Here is a 12625-nt window from a genome sequence, read left to right as displayed (position 1 = left end):
TCACTGACTGCTATATCCACCAACATCTTCATTGTTAGTCTGAGGTGGATTCCACATTGCATTGTTGTACCTAGCCAAGACCCAATACTTCCTTTTCCCAAACAACAAAAGTATCTGAGTGTCCAAGTTCTGGGAAGTTATTTTCCTTTTGCCAGAGTCCTGAAAAATATAACTTTTCTTACCAGTAGCCCATAGTTATTCTTCCCTAAGGTGGTGTCAGATTTCTACATCATCTAAGACATAATCCATCTCCCAGGAACATTTTGTAAACCAGCTCTGAAGAAGTCTTTATATTGGTACTAAAAGAGACTGAGACACACAGCTTTTTGTGTCCTTTGCTGTTCTGCGATCAACCTGTTTCCAAATGCTCTTTATGCTCTATATGGTTAGCAGATTACATTTGCTTCTGCAAAGAAGAGGATGTTTATTGTAACCATGTAATTCCTGTTCTTGGCTTAACTTTGTTTCCTACTCCCTGTCCTCCAGCTACATAATCATCTATTGCAACAGCCATCAATAATTATTCCATTTTTAGAAGAAACTTATTATATATACTTAGTAGTAAACTTGTTTTTCTGAAAAGGTATTATATCCCTGGTAGTGTTCCCTTTCTCTTCTCTGATCATTGGACCTCCTTAGTTTTTCTCTATCTGGTTCTCAGGTGAGACTGGAAAAATTGGGAACATCTATTGAAAGCATCCTTAACATATTTAGGGTCCACTTTGTGTCCAGTAAGGCATATAGTTAAATGTACCAAGGGCAAACTGGAGGCTCTTTGCAAGTTTCTCATACCTTCTAAACTCTAGTTGACAGTAGGTTCCTGTTAACTCTAATTATTTATGGTTATACTATCTCATTAGAGGAGCAAGTTAAATAACTGGATTCCAAAAATCTTTTTTTGTTTTTTGAGAAAGAAGGGTACCTACCATAAGTGTTTCTTCAGCTCTGACCAAATATTACTCCGAGTTCTGCTAAGTAACTTAGTTTATTGACTCCTTTTTCTTTTTTACTTCTTTCTCCCTTCTTGTGGGGCATTTAGATTCTACCTTGTGTCTTTTCCTCTCAACTGCTCCCTAAAATAAGTACTCTTTGTTCTTGTTTTCCTGATGTCCTTCAGTTCTTTAATGCTTAACTAGCTAATTAGCATATACAAATGGGGACATTTGCAGAAAATTCACTAGAGGTTACCGTACTTCCTCCCAAAAATAAACATGTAAGGAGTTGGCTTTTTGTCATTGAATGTTTAATTCATTTCTAAAAATGACTTTTTTCCTCCTAAAACAGATAAGTGTAAAACAGGAAATTACTTTTACTGATGTAGCTGAACAACAAAAGAGAGACAAAAAGCAGATTCGAGAGCCAGTAGACTTGCAGAAAAAGAAGAAACGGAAACAGCGTTCTCCTGCAAAGGTAAGAAACAGTTAAGGCATAGGTTTCAACCTATCAATTTTATAAGCTAATGGTCAGTCTTTGAAATTTTGCTATGTAAATTACTTTTCAAGGAACTTTGCTCAAGAGAGATGAACTGGAAGCACTCTCAAATACAGGTGGGACATCTGAGATTTTTGTAGCCTGATTTAACTGAAAGGGAGAGAGGTTATTGGTCATGCTCATTTACCATTCTTCTTGCCATCTATATTGATGATTTATCCAGAAAGAAGTGACTTTTCCCTTTCTCTTTAGTGTTCCCCTCCCTTTCTTCTCCCTATCCCAAGCTTGGTCCATGATAACTCAAGAACTGCAGCCTGCCTTCTCATTATGACTCAAGGAAAGTATATAGGTGGCTAGCTATATTCTTCTTGTTTTCCATTTCTTCCTTGTCCATTGCCATACTCTCTTTCTAATTCCTGTTGGATATCTTTATATCTTTTTCCTCTCCATCTTCTTCTTTCTCTTCCTTTTATATCTGCCTTTTCTCTGTTCTGCATCTTCATTTCCTTATACTTCAGCAAACTGGCTAATGACAGCCAGTGCCAGGTCTCTGGTTAATGATTTGTTTCTCCTTTGTTAAATATTTTTCATAGTTTCTATAAGAATAAATTATATTTCCAGTAACTCAAAACTAGTTCTTTATCATGAAAAATTTGGGGCCCACTGAATTGTGTATCAATAACATATGATTAGTTTCACAAAAACTTGTGCAGGATTTGATTTTCATTATTTTAGCAAATGGCATTCCTATGATTCCTAGAAATAAACATATAGAATTTGACAGATATTTCTGTACTCTCATTCTCTCCTTTTCTCAACATACCCATCATCTGATCTTCATCTTTTTGGAGGGCTAATTTGCATTTGTGAGTCATCAAATTATTTAATTTATGAATTCTGATTTATTTGTGAATTATCAAATTACTTATCTTTAGAATAAAACTATTGGGAAAAATTTTTTTTTAAACTTAACTTTTATATAGTGCATTTTCTGAGCCAGACACTGTGCTAAGTGCTTTACAATTATTATCTCATTTGATCTTCTCCAAAACCCTGAGAATTTAGATAGGTGCAATTGTTATTCCTGTTTTATATGTGAAGAAACTAGGCAAAAAGAAGTTGAGTGACTTTTGAATTCAGGTCTACCTGATTCCAAGCCCATCACTTTCCATTGTGCCAGCTACCTAAATAGTATGTATATTGTACAATTATTTATTAAAAATGATCACTTTTTAAAATAACAATAACTCCTGAGCTCACTGTTGATTTTGGATTTATGATGTCACAATACTTATGTGAATAGCAAGATTTTGTTTCCAGTATGTTAATTTCAACAGACTTCAAATTTCTGAGTATTTTTTGAAGACTTTCCCTTCATTTCCCCTTTCCCTATATTTCCATTTTTGTCAGTGCTGCCTTTTCCCAAGTTCTATATAACCACTCAGATACTATTCAGTTGTTTATTCTTTTATACACTCAATAAACATTTAAACATTTATTAATCAAGGATTTATTTAGTATCTATTACGTGATAGGCACTGGTCAAAGCACTTAGGGTACAAGTATGAAACTGAACCAATCTCTACATGCAAGTAGTTTACATTATAATGAGACAGCTAGTGCATATAATTATTAGGTATACTCTATGATAAAACTAAAAATGAGATAGTCTTTTCTCTTAAAAGACCCGCATTCTCCTGGGGGAAGCATTTGTTTTTAAGTCAGGGGTCCTTAACTTTTTTGTTTAACAGCCTATGAAGACTTTCTTAGAATAATGTTTTTAAAGAAATTCATAGAGTTATAAAACAAAAAGCAAATATATTGAAATGCAGTTATCAGAATATATTTTTAAAAGACTCCTGCTTAAACCCTGCTATAAGTAAAAATGAAATATATACAAAATAAGTAAAAAACTTATTTCAGAGAGAACACTAGCATTGAAATCACCTAGGTAGGGCAGTAGACAATGCTAGGCTTCAGTTGCAAAGACCTGAGCTTCCATCCTTACTTGACACTTACCAGTAGAGTAACCCTGGGCAAACCACTTAACCTTTCTTGAAAACTCAGTTTCCTCATCTGTTAAATGAGGGAGTTGGAATTGGCTTTAGTGCCCTCTAAGGGCTTTTCAGGATCTAAATATGTGGTTCCATGAACGGGAAAGGTCATGGAAAGCCTTACATTGAAGGTGGTAGCACTTGAACTAAGCTCTAAAGGAAGCTAAGGATTATGAAATAGGTTTGAGGTGGTATGGACTTCAGACATTTGTAGGGGGTGAGTTGAGAATAGGTTGTGCAAAGGAATATGGAGATGGGAGATAGATGTGGGTAAAGAACAGTAAGTTGGCCAGTTTGGCTGGAAGGTATAATCCATAGAGTAGTGATATGTAGTGATGTTGGAAAGGTATATTGGATCAGATTTTAATGCCAAAAGGTGGAGTTTGTCTCTTACCAAGGAAGCAATAGGCAACAACTGCAGCTTTATAAGCAAGATAGGAATATGATTATGCTTGTGTTTTAGTTGTGTTGATTTGGCTGTTGTGTGGAAGAAGGATTGAGTAGAGGAGAGCCTGGAGTCAGGGAGACCAATCAGAATATAGTTGTAATGATTTAAGTAAAAAGCGTTACATCCTTCAACTAGAGTTGTGCCCATGGATATAGTCAGAAGAAAATGAATTTAGATACATTGTGGAAGTAGAATTGTCAAGGCTTAACAACTTACTGGATTTATAGAGTGAGAGAGAGTGAAAAGTCAGAAATGGCTCTAGGATTTTGGACCTGAATTAAACAGTTACTAGACTTCGTAGAAATGGGGAAATTAGGAAGAATCGTAGGTAGGGGGAAAGATGATAAATCTGTTTTGGACAAGTAGAGTTTGATATGAATATACAACACCCATTTGAAAATGGCCATTAGGCAGTTAATGATGCAAGACCAGGACCCAGGAGAAAGAAACACTAGGGCATCATCTGTATAGAGAAGGTAATTGAACTCCTGGGAGTTGATAAAATCTCTAAGTGAGAATATAAATAAAGAAATGAGGGAAGAAAAATTATATTTTAAAATCTTTGCCATATTTTATGCCCAAGATATTTACAAAATAGAAATTTAAAGATCATATTTTAATAATTCTAAACTCAAATTTGTTGAATTTATTTACTTTGGTAGATAGTACCTATTGACTATATCGTGCAAGAAATGTTGAATATTTCTAGAAGTATTATTAAGTATTTAAGGAGGAAAAATCTGATTGTCCTTTATGCAGTTAATAGATTAAAAATTAAGTGCATTAGATATGAAATTGTGAGGAATTTCCTTTTAGTCATAATTTCAAGTATTTATTATTGGCCTTTTTCATTGTATTTAGGCTTGTGTTCAGGGTAAATTAGATGGTCACAAGAAAACAGAACTACCTAACTTTTTTTTTTGCTTTTGTTTTCTCTGTTGCCAAGGAAGATCATTTTTGAATTGAAAAGGGCAGGACAAAGATAACTAATAGGTCATTAAAAATCATTTTAAGTAAGGAGATAATAAGAGAGGAGTAGCTGCCTTTTTATATAAGTTTAAATTTCCGGGCTTAAATGAAATATGAAAAGGATTTTGGAAAATGTGATTTTGAACTACTTTCAGTGATCTTTGAAAAGTCATGGTCTAAAAAAAAGTTGTTGGAGTTCTAGAGGCAAGCAAATGTCTTGATTTTTGAAAAAGTAAGAGAAGAAAATATATAATGTTTTATTTTTATTTTAATAACAAATTTCCATGTAAGTTTTCCAAAGTTATATGATTCATGTTGTTTCCTTCCCTTCTTCCCTCTCCCCTCCAGAGTTGACAATCCCTCCCTTCTTCCCTCTTCCCCTCCAGAGTTGACAAGCAGTTCAATCTGGGTTATACATGTATGAGAGGGAAATTTATTTAAAAATCCCAGTGAACTGGACTTTAAGAACCACTGGGGTATTTTGTTTTCCTAACTCTGCTTATCTAGAATGTATTATTAAGGGAATAGTTAATAAACTTCTTTAAAGGAAGTAATTATCACAAAGAACTGGCATGTCTTCATCAAGAATGTCATGACATATTATTCTCATCCCTGTTATTGATAAGGCAATCAGCGGAATGCTGATACATAAAATTTACCTAAGATTTTAGCATTTGACACAGTTTTTTTGGGCTGTTCTTATAGATAAGTCGGAGAGATGTGGAATAGATAATATCTTGAAGTGGATTCAGAGCTTTTTGGCTAGTTAGACCCCCAAAATAGTTATCATTGAGTTTTTTAATAATCTAGAAGTATCTAGTTGAGTTTCCCCACTGTACCTGGCCTTATGCTGTTTGACATTTTCATCAATGACTTTTGGATATGCTTATTAAATTTGAAGACAACATAGAACTGAGAGATGTGAATAACATGTTGGATAAGAGTTTTGATTCAAAAAGACCTTGATAAGCTAGTTGGTTCAAATTGAATAACATAAAACAATAGATAAAATGAAAAATCTTATGCTTAGTTTAAAAAAATCTACTTTATAAGTATAAGATGGAAAAAGTATGACTAGATACACTATTCAACCTGAAAAAAAGATCTAGTTGATTTAGGAATATTTGATCATAGATGTAGAGCTGTACAATATCTTTTAGAGCTCATTTAGTTCACCCCCCCTCATTTTTTAGATGACAAATTTGAGATCCAGAGAGGGTAATTTGTCTAGGATCACATAGTTAGTAGTTGCTCATGAGATTTCAACTCAGGCCCTTTGACTACAAGGTCTGCTCTCTTTCTACTCTACCACACTGCCTCCTTTGTAGTAGAATGGATACTCAAAATTAGTGATCAGGATAAAATTATAGCTTAAAAAAAAAGTGAACGTGTTCTTAGGCAGTATTAAGAAAGGTATAGTACTCAGAGCAAGGGAAGTGATAGTCTCACTGTATTGTGCCTTTATCAAACCATATCTGAAGTATTATGTTCTTATGTTTTAACAATATTTGTGGATATCTTGAGGAGGACAACCAGGCATAACCACGTGAAAATCATTTGAAGGAGCATGGGACATTTAACTTGAAGATAAATGCTTTCTGAAGGATTGTCAAACACTAGAGTTATTTCATTTAGTTCTGAAGGGCAGAACTAATGCAGAGGAAATTGCAGACTTAGGTTTGATGGAAAGAAAAATTTCCTAACAGCTATTCTGAAGAAGAAAGGATTAGTAAATGGAGTTAATGAGTTCTTTACTAGAAATCTTCAAGTGAGGGCTGAATGATCATTTATTGGGAATAATGTTTTAGAAGGAATTCTTGTTCAGGGACAGACTAGATTTGCTGGCTTCTCGAGTCCTAACCAGTTCTTAGTTTCTGTGATTTTGGGTGAAATTATTAAATAAGATTGAATGAATGAAATAAGTATTTATTAGGTATTTACTTTGGTCCCAGAACTAGGGACACAAATACTAAAGTCAAATGGTGTCAGTTTACATTCTTAAAAGGAAGAGATTGCACATATAGGGGAATTGGAGGGCAAGGTGTGGGTATTTTGCACTGGATGGTGATGAGAACTCTCTGGGGGTTGGAGGAAGTTGGTGGTCGATTAACATACCTTCTTCACAAACAGATGGTAGCTTTGATTTAGTTAAGGATCTAAAACTGTAAAGTGTTTGTGATGATAGGGTTGGGTAGAAGGTATTAGAACTCAATGAGTTGTAATTTCATACTGTTCTGAAGGCCCACTGTTTTTCCATTTCATTATTATAAAAGCCATATCAGTTATAGACTTATAATTCTCATTTGTGTGATTATATGTTGTAAGGATACTTTGGATTCTTGTGGCTTTATCTCCATGATATTCACTGATTTAGATTTGGGAACCAGGGGACATAAAGCATGTTTGTAAAACTTTTAAGGTAAAAAAAAAAACACCAGAATTTGTACATATACATAGAATCATAGGTTTAGATCTATAAAAGATGTTATAAGTTACGTGATCAAATCCCCTCAATTTGTAGATGTGGAAACAGGCCCAAAGAAGTCAAATGTGTGCCAAAGGCCACACAGGTAAAACAGACAGATAATCATTCTAATTTAATTGCTCTCTCACCAAATCCAACTCTTTAGAGGAGTATTTTAAGTCACCTTTGGAGGTTAGCTGTTGATAGTATTTTTGGACCTCTTCCTTTATATTTGATTTTAGAAGCTATATAACTTTTTTGTTTAGTAAGTTTGATTTCTAGAAATAACCAGTGGTAATTTTGATGAAGGTTTGTTTACTAAAATAGGTAATACTCTTTTGATCATAAATGTTACTGTAATTTGTTGAGATCAATTACTTTGGGTTATTATGAAAGTAATTTCAAAAGTGTTTTTAGGAATGGCTACATTATTGGAATAAGAATGTAACCAGCATGTGTAGAAACACTGAAAAATTATAAAATACAATGAGATTCTTTTCCCCCTAAACCTATTCCTTTTGACTTCATTATTTTAATTAGTGGCACTTTATGTCATCTTTAAATTCTTAAACTCTACCTTTTTGGTTACCAAAGCTTGTTAATTATAGCTTTGGAATAAGTTTTTCACATATGCCCCTCATTGCATCCATCTGGTAACTATTGCAATAGTTTTTTTATTTGAGGCCAATCTAGGAATTCAACAGACTGAGGTTTAAGAGGATTGACCCCTATCATTGTATTTTGAGTTTGACCTTAAGTCACTTAATCTTTGTGGGCCTCAGCTATCTTATCTGAACAATGGAGGTATTCATTCTTGTACTAACTTCATGCCAGTCGTGAGGATATTGCTTTAAAATTTGTCAAACACGATAGAAGTATGGAATTATTTTTATTATTATTATGTAGATCAAGTTATAACATATTATACTTTTCTAGATAAACTGGAACTAAACCTATTAAATGCCTGAATTGTATTTTAACCATTTTTGATACAGTTTTCAAAAATGCATTGTATTCTTAAACAAAATATTTGCCAAATATAAATCATTTCTTGATGATTTTTTATATACATTATATATTATATATACAGGAGTGCCAATTGAATTTACTCTGTATAGGTATAAATTAGGTATAAATTGTCATGCTTTTTGATTTCTTGACAGCTTTACATTGTTCTCCCTCCCAAATATCAGACCGAGTTGCCTTTTTGGTGGTTGTTATTGTGCCTATCTCTATCACCTCTGCTTTTTTTTTTTTTTAAGTCATTGCTTCTAATCTGTTGTGGCCTAGGAAAATTTGTAATCAAGCTTGTTAGAATTAAGCATAAAGCTATGTAGATATTGTTTGAAGGCCTCCCTTGGTAAAATTTGTGAATTTATTGAGTTCTCTTTTGACTTCTCAAAGACAATTTTGTGATTCTGTCCTGCTTTTGCACTGTGTTCCAGAGAGTTATGGTTGCTGGACAAGTGAATTATGAACTGGGTGATATTAATATAGCAACTTTACTTTTGGCAGATGGTTTGATTTCAATTATCACAGCTAACTTGCTGCATGTTATTGAGTAAGCCATTTTATTTGAGTCAAAAAATCTGTAAATTAGGATATAACATTACCTTTTCAAAAGAATTTAATGAAATTTGAGTTACATTTATAAAATACAAGTTTCCTTATACATAAATAACATAAATAATAATTATTATTATCTTGCTCCATAATTTCAAAACAATTTACGAATCTCTCCAATTTTCACTTCTAATAAAAGAGTGTATTGGACATTTTGGTCACCGTTATGTATTCTAGCATGTCTCTTTATCAGAAGTAAGAATTAAACATATCTAGTATAGTACTTAAGGTAATTTAGAACACAGTGGAGTGATTGTAGGTCACAGTGAACTTTGGAGAGAGCAACATACTACAGGTACAAAGACTTTCAGAAAGTACTTTCCTACTGGCCATTCTGAAACTGATTTGTTACATTGTCTTAGAATTTCCTGATATCAACAGTTTATCAATAAAGATTTGTCAGACTGTTTGGAGGAGGACAAGTAGAGGAAATTATATGAAGAACTAAAGTGTTGAATAAAAATATACCAGTGCTTATTTTTCAGGGACATAGTATAATAGAGGTTGGTTGAATTGAATTCTAGCATTATGAAGAGTTGAGATTATTTGGCTAAGTAAAATTCTGATAATGAAATTAATTCTTGAAGCTTAAATTAGTTTTGGTGAAAATCTTTTTAAAATGTATTAATTAAATACTCTCCTAATTTAATAAACTGGACATGCAGAATATAATCTGAGTTATTGTTATTAATAACAGTTACTCTTAAATTTAGTAATGTCACCAAACTTGAGAGAGTGTTTTAGGATTTAGTTTGTTCTTTGACTGAATTCCTATATATTGATGTATTATAGATTATAGTTTTATTCTTTCCAGTTTTGGTGGCTACTGAGTTATTTCAAGGCTTAGCTTTCCTTTTAGCTAAGTATTTTACAGAGTGGAGTATTGTGTCATTTCTTTCCTGCCCTATTGATTCCTTCTAGGGCTGTGAAGGTGGTATTGCTTCTTCTGTCTTCTACCTTATGAAGCTTGTTCTTACATTTAGCAGATCCAAGTCTTCCTTCTTCAGTTCTTACTCTAGCAGTCTTTGATGAAGTTGGGCTCAAAACCTTTAAACTTATTTTGGATTGGAGTATGACAAGCCTTTTCATTTTTGAATATTCCATAATTTTGAGATTGCCTAAAGCCCACTGGATAAGAAGAATGTTGTTGCAATGGAATCTTTAAGGAAATTTGGTCACCAATTAAATAATCTAAAGCATTTAAGGGAGGGAGGCTGAGGGAGAAGGAAAATGTTTATATGGATGGGCAAGTATTTTTGAACTATTTAAAGTGGTTAAGGATGTGAAGTCATTATGATGATGCTTTCTCTAGTCATCTTTGGAATACTCTGCCTATAGTTAAGTATTGCTAAGTTTGTCATTGTTTTTAAATGTAAAGAAATAACAAAATTGGACATTTAGTAGCTCCTTCAAAGTTTAAGATAAAATTTCTCATAGAAATGATACTTTATTTTATTATTACATATGTAACATTTCAGTTTTAGGCTTACCAGATAATTTGCATAGACTAGTTTTTGAAGGAGTTCATTTAGTATTGCAAATTATATATGCTGTTTAAAAATCATTCAATAGAATAGATTTTGTTTAGAGGAATTGAGAAGGTGTTGGGAAAGATTTGCACTCCTTTGTAAGAGATAAGCAGTTGCATCCAAGAGAAAAACTGAACCATTTTGAGAAAGTTAGATTTCAGTCAGAAGATATTTATAGTTCAGCAGTCAGAAATTAGTATCTTTGAATAAGGTAGGACAGGGTGCCTTCATCTGAAGAAAAAATACAGTAGACCCATGAAAAGTATTGAAGGGTTTGAGCTGGAAATATCTTTGATAAAGCCTCCCAGTGGTTATGCTAATTAATAACAGATTAGCTAAAGATAACACAATTTTTTGTTTTCTTTTTTGTTTTTTATTTTAACCCTTACTTTCCATCTTAGAATCAATAATAATGTATTGGTTTCAAGGAGAAGAGTGGTAAGGACTAGGCAATGGGGGTCAAGTGACTTGCCCAGCGTCACTCAGGAAATGTTTGAGGCCAAATTTGAACCCAGATCCCTGTGACTCCAGGCCTCGAGCTCTATTCACTGTGCTACCTAGCTGTCCTAACATAATAGTTTTCTAAAAGTTTTTCCTTTGCCAATATAATCTTGGCTTTATTTTGGGTATCTGTCAACAAATTTGTTTTGATCAAATAGTTTAAAAACGATTTTCAAATCTTAAGTGTCAGGTATAATGAGATGTACCAGGTGTGTAATGAAAGTATTATTCATAACATCTTTCAGTTTTCCAGGTTAAGGGAAGCCTGGCTAATAGGCTTTCATAACAGGCACCATTATTTGCTTAGTGACAGGATCCAGAATTGATCCAAAACACTTAGGAAAATTATTACTATCTTCTTGTGACTTCCCAAATTCCCAAATCTTTGAATAATGTTGTAGTATACTGTTACAGATTGTGTATGTACATGTTGGTAGAATTATATGAAATCCACTGCCATTCTTTTTCTCAGTTCATCTCTCCATGACTGATGATTTGGCCTTGAAGCATTATGGGTCAGTTTTTCACTTCACCTGGGGCCCAAGTTCCCTGATTAATTTGCATGGATATTTGTGTAATTTTGCATGACATATAAACTGAACTCTCCATAATATCTTATGATAAAGTAAATTTTTAAAATTTAAGATGCTGGAGAGAAAAACATATATATATATGTATATGTTAAGAGAAGCTGACAAGAAGGCAGTAGTAAAGTTTTAAGGAACAAGTTTTCAAGCAGGGGATCAAAATGTATTAGTAGATCTCAAAGCCTTACTACTATAAAAAGCTGGTTGCCTCTGCCAAATTAATTTCCTGTCTTTGGTTTGCCAGCACTTTCAACAGGAAGGAATTGAAGCCTACATTGACACTTTGCTTGCTCCACCAAGGTACTTTAATGACGGTACTCAGCACCTCCCAAATATATCCAGTGCTTTGGAGTTCATTATGGACAGTAAAGAGAGAACGGTACTTGATTTGGATATTGGTGGGTCATATTATGAGTTAGAAAGCCATTAAGTACTACAGTATAGTTCTGAGAAAGGATTACAGAATCTAGGGGAAATAAGGAGAATTGTAAAATGCAAATAACTCATCTTGTGATTTTGTAGACTACATTCTTCTTTCACCATTTTATACTACCCTCGTTTTTCTTGTAGAATATGACTTTGCAAAGTTATTTTTCCATTTATTCAAACTTATCCCTGAATAGGAAGAAAGATTGAATTAAAAATTAAAAATATTAAATAGAGAACAACTAAGGAAATCCTTTCTATGTGTTGTCAGATTTATAAGTATACTAGTTCCTTGCTTTTACAATGTACTCATGGCAAAGATGATACTTTTATAATTTTACATTCAAATCTGGATCTTTAGTAAAAGTGTTGCCACCAATGCAAGAAAACAATGACACTAGAACCCTCTGACTCTTCATAAAAGAGCCTTTGCAGGCAAGACTACAACATCCATTTCACAGGCTTTATTTCCTTCAAAGAGTTAGATTTTCTTTGCCGTTGCTGTATCACAGAAGCTATCAGGCTACCTTTTTTGGGGGGCAGGGGGCACTTAGATTTGTGATCAGCATATCTAAAAAAGTTACTGGTGCACT

The 12625-nt window shown here is 33.4% G+C and overlaps 1 protein-coding gene across 6 annotated transcripts in view; it reads left to right on the top strand.

Moving 5' to 3' along the window:
* Window positions 1–12625, top strand: part of ZNF148 (zinc finger protein 148) — a 147688-nt gene that overhangs the window by 76176 nt on the left and 58887 nt on the right. For 5 of the 6 annotated variants that reach the window (XM_056793573.1, XM_056793574.1, XM_056793575.1 and 2 more), the window contains 2 exons: window positions 1285–1410; window positions 11851–11985. In XM_056793573.1, the coding sequence (XP_056649551.1) occupies window positions 1285–1410; window positions 11851–11985 (261 nt within the window). The remainder of the gene's footprint in view (window positions 1–1284; window positions 1411–11850; window positions 11986–12625) is intronic. The other variant, XM_056793578.1, reaches the window with a different exon arrangement.

The sequence above is a fragment of the Monodelphis domestica genome, chromosome 4 (assembly GCF_027887165.1).
Source record: "Monodelphis domestica isolate mMonDom1 chromosome 4, mMonDom1.pri, whole genome shotgun sequence".
Lineage (NCBI taxonomy): Eukaryota > Metazoa > Chordata > Mammalia > Didelphimorphia > Didelphidae > Monodelphis > Monodelphis domestica.
Note: the sequence above shows the minus strand (reverse complement) of the source record. Positions and strands in the feature narration are given on the sequence as shown.